The 18,989-nt window shown below is 43.6% G+C and overlaps 1 protein-coding gene across 1 annotated transcript in view; it reads right to left on the bottom strand.

The window, feature by feature from the left end:
• Positions 1 to 18,989, bottom strand: part of LOC145418631 (uncharacterized) — a 55,352-nt gene that overhangs the window by 20,811 nt on the left and 15,552 nt on the right. The window contains exons 5-8 of the mRNA XM_080286995.1: positions 18,583 to 18,822; positions 16,100 to 16,221; positions 14,211 to 14,350; positions 13,380 to 13,485 (exon numbers count right to left, since the gene is read on the bottom strand). Coding sequence (XP_080143121.1) covers positions 13,380 to 13,485; positions 14,211 to 14,350; positions 16,100 to 16,221; positions 18,583 to 18,822 — 608 coding nt within the window. The remainder of the gene's footprint in view (positions 1 to 13,379; positions 13,486 to 14,210; positions 14,351 to 16,099; positions 16,222 to 18,582; positions 18,823 to 18,989) is intronic.

Genomic DNA, 18,989 nt, shown 5'->3' with positions numbered 1-18,989 from the left:
AGGTTACAAGGGTGGGACGGATCTTGAGCTGAAGTGATGGACTGTGTGCCTCTCATATTCACTTGGTCTCTGACTGAAATTAGTTATGTTTCTTGGTGTAGGCTGTCAGTACTTGTGGTCTTAGTGTCTTCTGCTATCAAGGTATTGTTTTCTGTTCTTTAAAGCTCCTTCGTGTTTGTGTTGGGTAAGATTAGGGCTCAGCTTGTGCGGCAGTAATTCACGGTTGTTTTAATGTATTACTTATAAGTGGAGGATGGAGTTGGGATGTATATGAGAGAGCGTGTGAATTAGGGGGAGTGATGCATAATGACGGGGGACAGGGTGGCATAGAGGCGACTTGTTTGTGGCCACCTCTTACGGGATTAAGTCGACTGGCTATAGATAGATGGATAGACAGATAGCTTATAGTTTCAATACGGTTTGCCGAGTAGTAGCGATAGTTATCACTAGAATATGATGGTAGTCACGAATGAGTGCCGTGGAAAGGATGTTGGGCTGTAGTATTGGCTGTTTCTGCTACTGATCTGCGTGACATTCTCATATGCTTTAAATGAAACCGTGTCAAGTTAAAGTGAAAGGCGTGTATGTTTGTGTAGGAGGAACGAGAGACAAGGAGGTATTCTGTGGCCTGTTTTCTTTGTGCTTCCTACAAGACACAGTAATAGTTATGACGGGGCATTGATGGCAAGTTTGTGGGTCAGCACACACTTACGGCCTCTCATTATACAAGGTGGTCCATATATTACGCCACCCAGTTCCTGTGTGTTGCGGGCACGGCTCAGTGAACATTACCAGTGTCTACCCTGCATCATTATCTATTTCCCACAACCCTCTTCAGGCTTAGCTTTATAATATAGACTTTAATTTAGGTCCACTGATTGCATGGTGGAGAATTCCCATAACCTTTTTTATGCTTAGCTGTATATCATTGTATTGTATAATCTTTTATGTCCACGATCACACGGCTGAGCAGTAATTTGGTGAAGCGATCAGAATGTCTTAGCTCATCACAAAAGCCGTCCCCAGAACACACAAGACTGCAGAGCGCAATATACTTATCACCTATATTAAGTCAAAGCCACAGTTAAAAAGGTAATGAAACAAGACAGAAAATTTAAGTTTTCATTATTAACACTTCAGTATAGAATACATTAACAGAGACAGCAATATAAAATATGCATTCAAAACTAGCATTTGTCCACAGAACATCCTGGAGGGGAGCGACCCGACTTGCAAGGCAGATCACACCATCACCACCAGGCTTCTCTCGGCAGGTCAGGGCAGATCACCAGCAGCAGCAGCAAGTCATCTCACGGCTGGGGAAGACACGACGCCCTGCCGCCGCCGCTGCCGCCGCCGCCGCCGCCACCACCACCACCACCACCACCACCACCACCACCACACCACCAGGCATCTCAGAGTAGGGGAAGACACCACACCACCGTCAGGCTTCTCACGGCAGGGCAGACCAAACTTCAGCAGGATATGACAAGTGTGGCAAGGAAGCAGCGTCAAGGCAGCAGACTCCAGCACGACCTGTGGACCAGATGTGTATTAGTTCAAATCAGTGTTAGCTTTAGTTATTTAATCTTCTATCTATCTCTATCTATTGCCAGATGCCTCAATCCCGTTTGGGGTGGCCACAAACAAATCGCCTCCAAGTCGCCCTGTCCCCCGCCATTTCACTGCCCTGCTCCCAACTCACACCCCCGTCTTTCATATACCTCTCCACCCCATCCCTCCATCTCATCCTCGGCCTCCCCCTCCCTCTTCCCCCCTCCACCTCACTCACATACACTCTCTTCGTCAGTCTTTCACCCTCCATCCTCTCCACATGGCCAAACCACCTCAGTGTGTTCTCATAACGCTTCCTATCACATCCACATCCACACCACAACGCTCCTTTATATCCTCATTCGTCAGCCTGTCTCTCCATGTGACTCCACAGGCTCCTCTTAAATAACTCATTTCCACTGCTTTCACTCTTGACTTGTGTCCTTCCAACAACGTCTAAGCTTCACTTCCATACGTTAGAGTTGGTATCACAATACTGTCATGTAGTAACTTTTTCTCCTCCATGCTCACTTCCCTGTTTCTTGTCACTGCTTTCAAAGAACCAGCAACCTTTCTTCCCTGCTGTACCCTTTCAAGCACTTCACCCTCCAAACCTCCATCCTTACTCATCACACTACCCAAGTACTTAAACGTACTCACATTTTCCAATTCCTCACCATCGAACCTCGCTGTACATTCACTGACTTCACCTCTCTCAAAGACCATCACTTTACTCTTCCCTGCATTCACCTTTAGATTCCGTTTCTTGCACACTCTCCCAAACTCGTCCACCAAGCCTTGTAGCTCCCCTTCGTGTTCACTCAACAACACAGTATCATCTGCAAACAACAGTACAGGGAGTTTCCAAACACTATCCTCTCTCACCAGGGCCACTCCAACATCCACTACCCTACCTTGTACCTCTTTTATTACCCCATCCATGTACAGATTGAACAACCATGGAGACATGACACATCCCTGTTTCAAACCAACTTTCAAAGAGAAAAATTCACTTAGTTCTCCATCCACACGCACTGCAGCCTTTGCACCATCGTACATGCTCTTCACAGCATTCAACAACTTCCCATCTACTCCATATATTCTTAATACTTTCCACAATCCTTGTCTATCCACCCTGTCATATGCTTTCTCCAAATCTATGAAAGCCGCATACAACTTCTTTCCCTTCTCTAGAAACTTTTCCACTAAAGATCTAAGAATGAATATCTGATCTACACAACCTCTTCCCTTCCTAAAGCCTCCCTGTTCTTCTCCAACTAATTTCTCTGTTCTTTCTCTAACTCTGTCAATAAGTATCGTACCATACACTTTTCCTATTATACTAAGAAGACAAATGCCCCTTTGATTACCATACACTTCTTTTTCCCCTTTTCCTTTGTACAAGGGAATAATTATACCTGACTTCCAATCCTCCGGGACTCTACCTTCCTCCCAGGCCAATCTGCACATCTTCCACATCCATTCTACTACTATCTCTCCCCCATGCTTCAGCATTTCACCACACACTCCATCAATTCCTGGGGCTTTCCCCGATTTAACTTTCTTCATTGCTTCCACAACTTCTATCCTACTGATTTCTTCCTGTCTTCTCACCTCCCTCCTTCTCCCAGCCATTCCCCAGCCACTTATACTCGCATTACTTCCATCCTCTACGTTCAACAATTCCTTAAAGTGTTCTCTCCATCTGCTCACTTTTTCTCCCTTCTCCACTAGTAATCTACCATTTTTATCTTTCACTCCCCTGCTAACTTAACTTCCACCCTGTCTTACTCTTTTCACCTCTCTCCAGAACATTTTCTTACGGTCCCTCCACTTTACACTCAAATTCCTTCCAAATTCCTCATCCACTCTCTTCTTACTCTCTCGTACTAATCTTTTCACCTCTCTCTTCCTTTCTACATATAACTCCCTCTTCCGCCTCTCAACTTCTTCCACGCCCCTATTTCTCATCCATTCATTGTATGCTTTCTTCCCAGATGACGATGTAGGGAATTGTAGCTTTGGCCAGGCAACTGAGTTGGTAGGATGTGCTGTGGGTAACCCAGGGATTCAGGTTCAGACAGGCCCAAAATGGGCACAAAACAGGAGGGTTTGGCTCTTCTGTCAGTGTTCAGGTTTGGAATTTTCATCTATTTGTTCCCTCTCCAAATAATTGCAGCCAAACCTAGATCTAGGTATAGCATGGTTAAGGATAGCATAAAATTTCTGAGTGCTAGTGATATCCATGCTGCTAGATCTTTGGCAACTTCCCTATGCAGTCCCCTATCCCTGAGGTCACACTCTTTGACCTCATCCCAGCTCTTCTTTGGTCTGCCTCTCGCAACCCTACCCCCAACGTTTACACATACCTTTCTGCGCCCAGTTGTCAGCTCCTATCCTTTCCACATGTCCAGACAATCTCAGTCAGCACCTCCTCATCACAACAACACACTCCAGTCCCATCCTTGCTTTCAACTCTTCCGTCATAAACCTAGCCCCCCAAGGCCTCGCGTTCAAGGACGCACTGCACATCCACCCACTCATTGTCATTTCTGTATGTTTAAGCCTACAAATATCCTCTTCCTTTGCTGCCCAAGTGTCACTACCATACAGTATTGCACTTCTGGCGCATGACACATACAGAGGTCCTTAGCACAGAGGGAAATCTCTCAGTGTCAGGAGAGGCAACAGCTCACTGAATTTCTTCCAACAACTCCTCACTCTAGCCACAGAGCTAGCTTCAGCCCCACCTCCAGCACATAACATGTCTTCCAAATAACAAAACTCTTCCACATACTCGAGAGACTCACCAACAAGGTCAGTCCCTCCATGCCTGACACTCTTCACCTGCTCTCCCCGACACACGGCACACATGAAATCAGCATTATCTTGCAGTCTACCTCTAGTACCACTACATATCTTATGCACTCACTTATCACAGACTGCACAAGATGGAATTACTTTCCACGCCCTTGTGGCAGATCTCACATGGCCACTCTCCCTCTTCTTTGACAGTACTGCCGCCAGCCCTATACACCATCACTTTAGTAATATCTGCATTTACTTTGAGCCCTTGTGTTTCATACCATCTCTCCACTTCCCAAATCTTTCCTCCGCCTTCCTTTCTTTCTCTGTAATCAACACCAGATCATTAGCATACATCATCTCCCACGGGAGTCCATTTCTGAAGTCACATGAGAGGGTTTCAAGTACCATGATAAACAACAAGGGGCTCAAAATTGACCTCTGGTGCACACCAGCATTCTTGGAAAACTTGTCACTCAAATTTCCATTCACACTTACCTGGGTGTGAGCACCCACATAAATGGCCATAACCACCCTAACCAGCCACTCCTTGATCCCAAGCTTTCTCATTGCCCACTTCACCACCTCTCTAGGGACTCTATCAAAGGTCTTCTCCAAATTAACAAAAACAAAGTACAATTCCCTTTTCTTTCCTATATATTTTTTCCTGAAACTGTCGAACAATGAATATGGCATCTGTGGTCCCTTTGCCTGACATAAATCCAAACTGTATCTCATCAATATTCACATTTTCTCTTAACATACCTTCTAGAATTAGGAGAGAGGTTTCATAAGTTGATTGGAAGTCAGGAGACAGCAGGAATATACCATTACTGTTGAGGGGGATGAATTTGTGTGTAGGCTATGATATAGGAAGCATATCTCAGAATATGGATGTACAAGGTTAATCATATCTTGTATAGTACTTACACTTTCAGATTTGATAGCTTTTCCTTTTGTACTCTTTACTGAATGATGCAATCAGTTCATGATTACACATTATATAATCTCAGACTTCATCTGTGTCATTGTAGTTGGCTCACCTTGACAAATTTTAGTCCTTCTGCTGCTTAGTTCCTGTATCTAAGTGGCAGAATAAGACAGTATTATGGTTTTGCATCCTCCCCATAGATCTTCATTGTGATTTGCATGATAATCTAGTCTTTATCTCTAGAAACAGCTCAGCATTCAAGGTGGAGAGATGCCAGGTTTTTGTCAGTTTAGGGTGGACATGTAATCTATATGGTTTGTCTTTATTGTTTTATGTATTCATTATTATTATTATTATTATTTTTTACTGTAGATCAAATTTAGCGATTCATCTCTTCCGTTTATAAATCGGTACAACAGATAGGCTTTCATTCTCAGTTCTCACCGAAGGTATGACCAATAAGTACTGTACTGTCTTCCTGTGCAGTGTATATTTTGTCATTTGTACTCCTATGATAAGTTTCATTAAAGAATTTGTATCATATGTTTAGTTTCTGTGTCACTCAGTGTGTTAAGTTTATGTAATATATAAACTGCAGGCTTAGGTATTCCAAGTAGCTCAGGAAATTTCGAGATATCTCCTCCTAAAGGGACATTAATAGGTACATGACAATTTAGTTTAGTCTGTGCATGATAGTCCAATTTCCCATTTTTTTGTAACATGTAAAGAAATAAAATACAGTAGAAGTTTTAGCCGATATTATAAATGGGGTGCGGTAGCATGGTCAGTATGGTGCTGGCCTGCTGATCAGGAGGACCCGGGTTCAAATCCCGGTGTGATAGAGGTTTCTTTAAAATGTGGCTGAGGGAAGTTTGCGTAGCAGGCTTTCCTTAAAACCACAAGGCCCCCTTACACTTCACCTCACACACACCAAGACACTTACACACACTACTACATACACACACACATCAAGACGCACACACACACTACTACATACATACACACATCAAGACGCACACACACACTACTACATACATACATCGACACACACACACACACACACACACACGACACGTACACAGCCACCTTCACACCGTAGACACACCACGCACACACGACACGTACACAGCCACCTTCACACCGTAGACACACCAGACACACACACACAGAGGGTGGGACAGACACACCACAGGCACACACAGAGGGTGGGACAGACACACCACAGGCACACAGAGAGGGGTATATACAAAACACAGGGAGTGAGAGATGAGGGGGTTTTATTAAAAAGTCCAATTTTGGTATACCTTCTGTGGCAAAATTGATATAGCCCCCCCTTTAATATTTTTTAGATATTTTCATCTAGTGCCCCCCAGGCCCCAGACCCACTCGGCTGAACCAAATTGTCTGCCGTCAGCTGGAACATGATGCTAGAGTTATGCCGGTCATGCGGGGGTTAATGGTGACAGAGTAGTAACTGTCAGGCTCCTATGACTCACTCAGCCGAACAAAATCGTCTGTCAGCTGGAATGGAATACTAGAGTTGTCCCAAGCACCAGAGGGTTAAGAATCTTAACCCTCTGGTGCTTGGGACAACTCTAGTACCCCATTTCAGCTGACTCAGACGATTTTATTCGACTGAGTGAGTCATAGGAGCCTGACAGTGTCAATACCGTCACCATTAACCCCATCACGACCGACATAACTCTAGCATCATGTTCCAGCTGACGCCAGACAATTTGGTTCAGCCGAGAGAGGATCCTAGGATCCTGAGAGACATTATAACATCACAAACAAAATACAAAATGCCTTCCCTCCATCTTGAACGTACTATAATTCATTTACATTAAGTAAGCTCGTATTTTCGTATTTTTGCAGCTTATTTCATGTACCTTAGTTAAAAGAAAAAAATACTACGAGCCGGTGAATAAAACCAACACTTGTAGACGAAGACTATAATTACCAAACAGTTTCGGTGGACACTGCCACCATCTTCAGTGGTCAAAATAGTGAGAGGGAGTGACATACTGACACTACAAGGGTTCCTTTTTATGCCTGTGTGTGTGTGGAAGGGTGGGGTAAAGGTGAGGTGGGGTGGGGTAGATTGTAAACGGGGATTAACCCAAAGGGGATTTTGGGGGGGACATTACCGGACAGGTCAGGTGTAATTCCTCTCTGACCTTACCTGTGTCGTAGCAGGAGTCTCTTCCTGCTACGACACAGGTAAGGTCAGATAAGAATTACACCTGACCTGTCCGGTAATGTCCCCCCCAAAATCCCCCTTGGGTTAATCCCCGCTTACAATCTACCCCACCCCACCTCACCTTTACCCCACCCTTTCACACACACACAGGCATAAAAAGGAACCCTTGTATAATCAGTATGTCACTCCCTCTCACTATCTTGACCACTGAAGATGGTGGCAGTGTCCACCGAAACTGTTTGGTAATTATATTCTTCGTCTACAAGTGTGGGTTTTATTCACCGTCTTTGATTATCACGCAAGAGTGATTCATCCAGCCAATACTACGAGCTCTGTATCTTTTCATAGCCCTTCTTCGTGACTAGCATCGTATTCTAGTTATCAATAGTTACAACTGACCATTCAAGTTGGAGGGATCACAACTTTAAGCAATTACAGTAAACAAACAAAAAGCAAGTGTCGTCCTCTTGACCTCTCGTCTTCGCAGGAATGCAGCGGTGGCGCCATCTTGTGCGTGGAATGCGTGAAGTGCAGGCTCTTGAGTGGAAGGAGCACGGAGCCACGGGAGACTTAATAATATTCGCTAGTCAGCAAGTCTAGAAGCCTGGGACATTTGCCTGAAATAATAATAATAATAATAATAATAAGAGAAATAACAACAAAACAAGTCATATACATAATTCAATATCTTAGCCACTCGATCTGTCCATTCCGCCCCTTTAGTACGAGACGCATTTCTCTAAGCTATTTTTTCTAACATGGGAGGTTCGATACGTTTGATTGAGCCTATCCATAAGACTCCTAAACTGAGTAAATGCCTCTGAAAGTTGCAAAATATAAAATATAAAACGTCTATATGATATAAAAACCTTTGTTCACCTCCGGGACTCGATCTGTGTTAGATAAGACTGGTTTGGTTAAGGTACGGTAGGAATGGGATTGTTGTGGCAGGGTGGGGTGGCGTTGGGTCGGTTATGGCCAGGTGGGGTAAGGTTGGGTTAGTTTTGGCAGGACGGCGTAGGATTGGGCCGGTTTTGGCAGGGTAGGGTAGGACTGGGTCGGTTTTGGCAGGGTGGGGTAGGATTGGGTCAGTTTTGGCAGGATGGGGAAGGGTTGGTCGTGTTTGGCAGGGTGGAGTAGGACAGGGTTGGTTTTGGCAGGGTGGGGTAGGATCGGGTCTGTTTTGACAAAGTGAGGTTAGATTGGGCTGATTATGCCGAGGTAGGGTAGGGATGGGTCGGTTATGGCAGGGTTGAATAGAGGTGGGTCGATTAGGGCAGACGAGGGTAAGCATGGGTAGGTTATGGCTGCGTTGGGGAGGGTAGGATAGGTTATGGCAGGGTAAGATAGGGCTGGGTGGTGGTGGGCTGGGTAGGGTAGTGTAGTGTAGGGCTAGGTAGGGTAGGGTAGGCTGAATCAGGGTAGTGTAGGGCTAGGTAGGGTAGGGTAGGCTGAATCAGGGTAGTGTAGGGTACAGAAGAGAGGTGGGTATAACTGCCGTTTAGTTCCGTCATATCCAACGCCTATTTCACTCAGTTATACTACACTGTCTCATCAAATTTGGGGCGATCTTCTCTACGATTTTTGTTCTTCTCCGCTTAGTTCAGTCCTTTAGTTCATTCATGACCCTTGGCTTTCCTTCTTTTTTTTTTTTTATTATTATTTTTTTTTATGAGGTGGAGCGCAGGGGCACGAGGCTAGACCACCATTAGTCCAGAATATTAAAGGGTAGGCCACCAAGCTACGCCCTGGTAACGTCTACATGTCAAAACATCTGTCCACCTCTGGGACTTGAACCGCGGAGCGCTGGACGCAGAGCTCTCGGTTTGCGGATGTCACTTTTACTCTTTGCTAGCTTCTGACGATATCCTACAGCTTCAGAAAACCCTCTTAGGATGACGGGACAGAATCATTTAATCTTTCAAGCCGAGAACAACTTATTTACATTGTCCTAGCTGACCGCATGATTTTATTCAGCTTAGGAGATCCCCTGATAGAGATGGGGTTGATGATGGCAGTATTTAACCCTTCCAGTTCGAAATTTCTCTCTACTGTAGAGGTGAAGAAAATCATCCGAAGGTAGAGAGAAGAAAACAGGAAAAGTAATGTAGTGGTGAAAGGGCTGTACAGGGGAGGGTAGGTTAAAGTAGGGTAGAGTTGGGTCGGCAATGGCAGGGTAGGGTAGGGTAGGCTGAGGTAGGCTAGTGTAGGGTTGAGAAGAGTAGGGTAGGGTAAATTGAACTGAATAAGTATATACAATAAAATCTGGCGATACAACAACCAGGGTCATATGCCGCCGGACGACAACGAGAATAAAAGCACTCGAAAAGATGAAATACACACACACACACACACACACACACACACACAAACAAACAAACAAACAAAATACAATTCATAATTAAAACAAGAAAAACACTAAGAACACTAAAACCACTGTATACTAAATTTTACACGGTAGTGCAGCTGCCTACACCAAGCAAAGGTTTCCCCCTCCACCACAACAAGCATCCTCTCCAAGTACCAACAGAAGACTACAATCCCTCTCCTGCCCGGTGCTCAGAGAGGTAACGATGGCGCAATTCCCCAACAGTGGACACCATCAGCAAAAGCCGAAGAGTCAGGGGGACGAAGCATTCCACACAGAAAGTAGGGGGAGAGTCCTCCATTAAAAATCAATGAGAGAACCAGGAATGGCCCATTCGGAGCCAGCATAAAGCCGTCTCCCACCTGCATTCAGACCTCGGCAAATGAAGGGGCCCGTTTACCCACAAATATCACACATTTTGTTGGCCCCCACCGCATCCCACCTACTCTGCCAGTGGGAGCAAACAGTAAGTGGTTAGATGAATATCACTGAGCGAGGCAGGGGAGAGGTGAGGATGGGCGAGAGGCAGCAGCCTTTGCCAGAGCGTCAGCATGCTCATTGCCCACAATGGTACAAAACCACAAAGCAGTCCCTAGCAAGCACAGCCATTCTAAAACACTGTAGACAACAAAAGAGGATTGGACGGGAAAACACAAAATGGAGATCGGCAGAGTCGCTAAAAACTGTATAACAAACAGGAGGGAAGCTAAATATCAATTTGACTGCGAGTTAAATAGCAGTAAGTTCTGCGATAAAAGTAGATACGATGGGGGGAAGACTCCTACCACGAATGAAATCGGGAAATATAACACCCAAGCCTGTCCCCTCACGGGATTTCAATCCATCAGTACATACGAGAATCGAGACACTGTGAGAGGAAGCATGTTCTAAAAAAATAGCAAAGAGCCGCCTGTGAGGAAAGAAAGGCCCCTCTCTCAGGAAAGTAAACACACGGTTGCACTCCTGAGAGGAGCCAGGGAGCCATCCTTGGTACACGCACAGGACAAACAAGAAAGGTTGGAACATCCACATCCCCCATGGCAGCCTTCACCCTGTACCCAAACGGATGTGGATAGCGAGGATACGGCGAGGCAGACACTCCCTCCGGAACAGAGCCAACAAAATCTTCCTGAACTTTAGCAAAGACGGTGACACTAAGGACACTAGTTTGAGGCACTCCCTCCTCTTGAGGATATGAGGGAAACAAGGTGGCACCAATACGGAAAAATTCCATAATCAGTAAAGGCAACCTACCACGCAAACCAAGATGGTGACCTGCAATACCTGGCTTGTGAAACGGTAGGACAACAGCCCCCGCCAAGAAGCAGGAGTGGACGAATCTCTCCAAATTCTATTTATAAGACTCAGGAGGAAGGACACTGCTTCATCATCCAGGTACCTCAGCACTGCATGGGGAATATTATCGACTCCGGAGAAGTGTCATGACAGGGAAAGGGTAGACCAAAGTTTACAACAAGACAAAGGGATGTTGTAAGTCTCTCCGCCCCCAGAACGGATGTCCAACACCTTAATCTCCTCCACCTCCCTAAGCCTGGCAAAAACCGAAGAACGAGTATCCCTACAGGAGACCTCAGCGGTAGGATAGGGTAGGGAACGCTAGGGCAGGGTAGGCTGGGGTAGGGTAGTGTAGGGCAGAGAAAAGTAGGTTAGGATGGGTTGGTTTAGGCTAAAGTAGGACAGAATAGGAGAGGGGTAAAATGTGCCTAGTCCAGGAACGAAAAATATATCAGTTATCCATGTAACTAGCGTTTTCTATTTCGGTAGATTATTTTCTTGTCTGCCTAAAGTATCGTGATGTACGAACAATGAGATTAGATATCGAAACTGTAAGATGCGAATTAGTTACAAAGACGGTATTTTGTTTTGGCTAACGTTACATCGATACGTTCAGCTAAGAGCAACTCGGCAGAACTGAACAGTATATGACGTGCTAGATGAACGCTGTGACCGGAAAATAAATATATATGTATATATACTTCAGCATACAGTAAGCGATTTTATGTTAACTGAAGAGAAGCCACCACAGCTAATGGGTTAAGTTTACACACACACACACACACACACACGTTGCGAAAAGTTTCACTGACGAAGTGGGTGGTTACTGTCCCCCTTGAGCAAGGGGACTGGTGTGTGCGTGTGTGGTCACAGCCTTGCCCTTAGATCGGACTATATGAGCTCTCAGCTCCCTTCCGGGAGGGTAAAAGCTGACGATCACGACCATCAAGTGATCCTGACCGACCCGGTGAATTACACACACACACACACACACACACACCATTACTTGCAACTGGCTGGCCTATCATACAGCCATATCCTATATTCATGAAGTACAACACATCTTACATTTATGTAGTATGTAAAAAAAAAAAAAAGATAAAAAAAAAAGGTTATATAATACAGAACTGGGAAATATGATGATGATGATGATGATGATGATGAGAGGGGAGTAAACAGGGTGAGATGAGGAGAATGAGAGAGATGGATGGACATAACAGTGAATGTATTATGTATATTAACCTGACAAATGCCGAAGTAAGCTGGTAAGGGTGAGGTAATATGGAGCCTGACCCTACCGTGACACCATATAATTATTGATTTATCCACCGATAGATCTATCTATCTATCTATAGCCCGACGCCCTAATCCAGCAAAGAGTGGCCGCAGACAAAACGCCTCCAAGTCACTCTGTCACCCACCATTTGACTACCCTCCCTCCAACTCACCCCCCCCCATATACCTCTCAACTCCGTCCCTCCACCTCATCCTCGGTCTACCCCTCCCTCTCCCTCCCTCCACTTCACCTACATACACCCTCTTAGTCAGTCTTTCATTCTCCATTCTCTCCACATGTCCAAACCACCTCAGTGTATTTCTCCTAATCTTGTCAACCACATCCACATCCACCCCACAACGTTCCTTCACTTCTTCATTCGTCAACCTGTCCCACCATGTCACTCCACATGCTCCTCTCAAGTAACTCATTTCCACTGCTCCCACTCTTGACTTGTTCCCCTCTTGCAAGGTCCACGCCTCGCTTCCATACATCAGGGTAGGGATCACAATACTATCATGCAGTGACTTCTTAACTTCCATACTCACCTCCCTACTTCTCATCACTGCTTTCAGTGAACCAACAACCTTCCTTCCCTGCTGTACCCTTTCACGCACTTCATCCCCCAAAGTTCCATCCTTACTCATGACACTACCCAAGTACTTGAATATATATATATATATATATATATATATATATGATATATATATATATATATATATATATATATATATATATATATATATATTCAAGTATATATATATATATATAGGATATATATACCTCTCCAGTCCTTCCTTCCATCTCATCCTCAGCCTCCCCCATCCCCTTCCACCTCACCTACACTCTGCTAGTCAGTGTCTCTTCTCCATTCCCTCCAAATGGCCAGACCTTCTCAAGGTATTTCTCATAATACTTTCCATCACATGATACATTGCATAATAATTACCTTAAGCCATGCAAAGGAAGGCATGTTGCCTCGTGTTGTGGCCCCGTGTAGATAGATTAGTATGTAGTCCTCTGCAATTAACTGGTCTAGTGTTGTCAGCACATACCTGTACAAGTAATATATAAGTTTCATATACCTTTGTGCCATTAATGTATTAGGTGGTCCATCTATTGTGCTCTCCAGTCTTGTCTGTTGCAGGAAGGACTGTCTACTAATGTGAGGAACAAAGTCATTTTGGCTGCCTCATGAAATTATTAATTAACTGTACAGTCAGTGAACATAATAGAATAAACAGTAAAAGGCATGAAAAAGGCTATGGGAAGTAGAAAATGATGCAGGGTATGCACTATACTATTTTTACTATAACATGGCTCAGATTTTTGTCCTTTAGTGACTTATTTCATGTTGCTAGTGGGAGAAAAAGACAATACTACACCTGAACATCCTTTTCATAGCATATCTTTATAGGTGACATCATATTCTAGTGTTAATTTATTGTTACAACTCATCATTAATGATGTTGACATGGTAGTTTTAGGCCAAGTTAGAGTAAAAAGGATATAGTATTGCTGACTGAGCTGTCCCAGCAACACATGAACTATGGTTGCATAATACATGGATCACCCTTGATAAGTTTCACTTATATATTTTATTAAGACTTTATACAAGTTTCATATACTGTACTTGTATTTCCATTGTGTAAGTTAGCAGTACCAGTCATATAAAAGTAGCTGATACTTTATTTATATTTCCATATAAATCACTGTTCCAGCATTAGGCCTACATTATTTTAAAATACAGTAATTTCATTCAAGCTGGAAGAAAACTTACATGAAGAGGTTGTCCATGACATAATCATAGTCTTTGCGTGACCTGTCAGGGAGGAAGCAGGCAGAAAAGACGATGATGGCCTCATTAGCCCCTGGATAGTAACCCCCGTGGCTCAACACTTTCTTGTACGGCTCAATCACCTGCAACATCACCATCATCATCATCATCATCATCCCAACCTCTTTTCCCATACAAGGGTGGGGTGAGGTAGGGTTAAGAGAGCAATAAAAAACACTAATAAACTAGAGGGAGAACTATCTAATTTCTGCCTAGTTAACTAGGCTGCACTCTCATTCACTCACCATTCATGCTCCTGGGATTCTGACTCCACCTTGCAGTCACAATCCTTACAGTGAGAGTGATGGCCTTGGGAGAGGGGGGGAGAACCAACAAATCATCCATTTTGGGACGAGATACTCTAGAAAATATGAGTATGAAATGTATTGAAGACGAGGAAAATTTATATAATTAATGCTGAACGTAGGAAAGCTAAAGATAGCAACATACAGTTAACAAATTAGAAAACTGCCAAATTTCGCAACATCAAAAGCAGTGTTTTGGTGATGAGACTTACGGCAGTGTCTGAGGGGCAGGACTCCCATCGGATGGCATGGATTTCTAATTTTGAGCATCCTGTAAGTTTTTTAAAATTTGCCTCCATTTGCTGTGACAGATAATGATGCATTCTAGAAGATGTGGCAGCACATACAAGAGAGTTTGCTGTATATGCACAATATATTGTATATATATATACAGAGAGAGAGAGAGAGAGAGAGAGAGAGAGAGAGAGAGAGGAAGTGAGGAGTGTGTGCTGCAGCACAAGCTATTGATTTGTGATATGGTGTTTAAAGAACAAGTGATGAAAAAGAGGACTTATGTACCTAGGAGGAAAATATGGAAGCTGGAAAATCAAGTAGTAAGGGATGTCTTCTATAGCGAGATGAGGAGAGTGGTGGCTGAACAAGGAGTCGTAGACCGAGGCGTTAATGAACAGTACAGAGCCCTTAAGAACAATCTCTTGAGAGTTACTGATGTAATGTGTGGTTGGACAAGAGGACCACCAAGACATAAAGTAGCTTGGTGGTGGGATGAGGGTGTAGAAGCTGCAATTAAGATGAAAAGACTTTTCTGGGAATGGAAGAAGGATGGTAGCAAGGAGGAATACTTGGCTGCCAAGCGTAGGGCTAGAAGAGAGGTATACAGGGTGAAGTCTGAGTCACAGAGACTTTTTCTTGATAACCTAAACCAAGGGTCTATCATTAATTTTAGTATTTGCCCCAAGTAACTGTACTCCTTGACTACTTCAAGAATTTCTTCTGGTATACTGATGATGCTCTTTGGTGTGTGAAGATTACACATTACAGTAGTTTTAGTCCAGTTCATCTTTAGCCCTACTTTGAGCCTTTCTCTGTTCGGGTCATTTAACGTTTCTTGCAATAAATGTACCATCATGCAATCCCATTTTGCCCATATAAAAAGGAGCCCTGAGGCCCAGGCATAGGCTACCCATTCCTAATATTTATAGGCAATGGTGACCAGCCCCACTTTCCCGTGAGTGGCATTGTGCAAGCAAAGAGCCCCCAACTTCCTCCTCAGATGAAACCCATAGAGGCTCCATCTGGTCACAGTGCCTTAACCCACTAAACCACCAAAAACCATTTGGTTATACAGATATACTGACTGAAAGTATCCAAGCAGATGTTGCTCATAAAGGTGTACAGTACGTACTATGGGTGGATGGGGTTTACTGCTCACACAATACCATTCTGGGACAATAGATTGGTCATTCTCACTTCAAAAATCAGGAATTAAGTAGACCAACCCAGGGTCCCTATGTTCCTGGTGGGGCAATAAAAGATTGGATGATGGATAAATGATGATGTACTGACCTTCATGTCAATCCTCCGTTCAATTCCAGATATGACAACTGATCGCCATGACCGTTCCTCACTGGTTTCCTGCACTGCTGTGTACTCAGGTAGTGGCTCTATCCTTGGCTGAGGACCCAGACCTGAATCAAGATAGAAGGGTCTTGTTATCTATTCTTTTTTCTTCTTCTTTTTTTTTTTTGGAGAAGGGATGTCTTCATGTTGTGTCACTGATATAACCAGGCAACTCCACTGCCTGATAATGCTAATGCCCCTGAACTCTCATCCTATCCCCTGAAAAGAGGTTGATGGACTGCAGGGGAAGGACAATGTACACCTGCAGTCCACTGGGTTCATGTTTCAGATGAGCATGATGGCACAACAACAGCATTTTTTTTTTTTTTTTTTTTTTTCAAATAAAGCCACTGTAAGTTACAGAAAGATTGAGTGTTAAAGTTCTTTTGTCACCTGTAAAGCTCACTTGCCAATTTCCCTGTTTCGGTAGTAGATGGATGGCTATCATCAACTCGGGAGATACTACCATGAGAGTGGTATGTGATTACAAGCTCTGTAACAAGGCACATAATCATCACTCTCAGGCATGAAACTTTGACAAATTGTTAGAGTCCAGGTTGAGACATTTATATTGTTACAAAGCTTACTGAACATCTCTGATATCTTTTTTCAGCAGTTATCAGCAACTGTAGGAAAGTAATTAGCTAGTTTTGGCACTTAATTTAGTTGCCAGTTCATATAAAACATAAGTAATACCATGATCAACCCTGTATAGTATGACGATTCCACGAGAGGAAACATGGCATCATTTTGCTTGTGCATGTACCTTATATATCCTACTGGCTGCATGGAAAAAACTGTGATATTATGGAACTTATCACTGTAGTGCATTTATTTTAGGTGAATAACCAAGGGGACGCATTCCTGCCTAATAACTATAGATTCATGAAATTCATGCAAGGTCACATGCTATAAAACTGCTTCAAAGAAACTTGGATTTTCATACAAAATCCATAATGTCTACCCTAATGAGCAGTTAGCTGTAATTTGCAAGTCATGTGCAGTCTCAGCATAAATAATGCTTTCCCATGTGGAGTGGATGTGGAGATGTTCCACTAAAACAACTGGACAAAATTCAGAGCAAAGCTATAAGAATAATTAATAATCCTGCAATTATAAATTAACTACCTCTCTTACAAGTAAGACAAAGTATTGCCTCCCTTGAATTATTTTACAGATACTTTTATGGCAAATTCTCAGACAAAGTTGCATCCATTGTGCCACCTCTCCATACATTCCCCTGTGCTACATGGGCATCTGGTAGCACCATGACTTGACTGTCACACTGCCATATTGTAGAACTTCTGCATATCAGAATTCCTTTATTCTCCAAACTACTTCTCTCTGGAACTTGATTCCCCAGATTTTTCCCCAAAACTTCAGCCTTCAGCAGTTTAAGTCAAACTGTTGCAGAGTTTTTATGAATGGAGGATACCTGTAATTTGGTGTATGATATTTTGTTTTGTTTGGTTTTTCCTTCCTCTGTTTGTCTTTTTAGAAAAAAAAAAGAAAGGACAAGAACCCAGTAAATTGCAGGTTGAAGTTGCCCTTGCATTCAATCATCCTCCTTTCAGGGGATAGGAAGACTGGGAGGGCTTGTATAACTGGGCAGTAGTATCACCCCATTACACTGGTGTCACCTTGTGAAGTCATCCCTATCCAGAACCATGCAACCTTTTGATACAGCCAGACCAATTGTCAGTCAGCAATACTCACACTCCATGATGGATTTCACCATGGGTGTCTGGAGAGGGGGGCAAGGGGGGCAGTTGCCCCACCTTAGAATTCCAAAGTGTGTCTGGAACTTTTCCGGACGTCACGTATATTTTCGTTCCTTTGAGTTATAGCACATCAGCATATGAAGACTTTTCGCCTGCAATTTAAGTACATCTTGATACTATATTTTATAGTGAATTATATGTTCAGTCGGCACATATATGTATAATTTCTTTTATTTTGCCCCCCCTTACAAAAAATCCTGCAGATGCCCCTGGATTTCACAGTTCATCCAGTGTATCTGTGTCAACACGGGTGAGCACATTGGTGAACTCGCCACATGAAAGCATCTGTGTATCATCTTCATCACTGTCACATAGGTTCTTTTCATGTAACCTTTTGTTGTAACCAAACAGCTCTTAGCAATACTTACATTCCATAATGGATTCCTGCCGTACATCTAGTGTGTCTGCATCATCAATGAACTTGTCTTGTGAAAGCACCTGTGCGTGATTGTCATTATTTCATATAACCCTTTGATATATTCAGACCAGGTGATGACATAATTATGGAGGTATGCAAAATGTAGGAGGACTGCTTGATGTAACAGAATGGGTTAAGGTAAGCCTGTGCCCATGGTCAGACACGATGAAATGGCTGTTAATCCTTTGCCCAGAGTTAACACATAAAGAAAAAGAGAAAAAAAAACTCACGCTCCATGATGGATTCCTCTAGTTCATCCGGTGTGTCTATGTCATCTGGCGTAAGCATATCAGTGAACTCATCATGTGAGAGCATCTGTGCGTCATCGTCGTCGTCGTCGTCATCATCGTCATTGGTGTGTTGGCTGAGGGAGGAGAGGGAGTGTTGGTCGTCCTCCACCGCCACTGTCAGAAGCTCCTCTGTCACTGTCAAACGTTTCTTCCGGGTCACCTCCAAGCTTGACGGACGCTCTGTAGAAGAGATGCTCAAAAATAAGAAACTGGGAGTGAGATTCTTGAACATAACTGTATTTATGATCAAGGCCCTGTTATAACTGTGATATGTATTCCCAGGAAGGACAAAGAAAGGACAGTACAGTGTCTTCCCATGTCTCTTGTTCTTCCCAGAAAAAGAAATC

Source organism: Coenobita brevimanus, chromosome 115 (genome assembly GCF_032717465.1).
Source record: "Coenobita brevimanus isolate Jiangsu-jjx chromosome 115, ASM3271746v2, whole genome shotgun sequence".
NCBI lineage: Eukaryota > Metazoa > Arthropoda > Malacostraca > Decapoda > Coenobitidae > Coenobita > Coenobita brevimanus.
The sequence above is the reverse complement of the archived record's forward strand: the minus strand, read 5'-3'. Positions and strand labels throughout refer to the sequence as shown.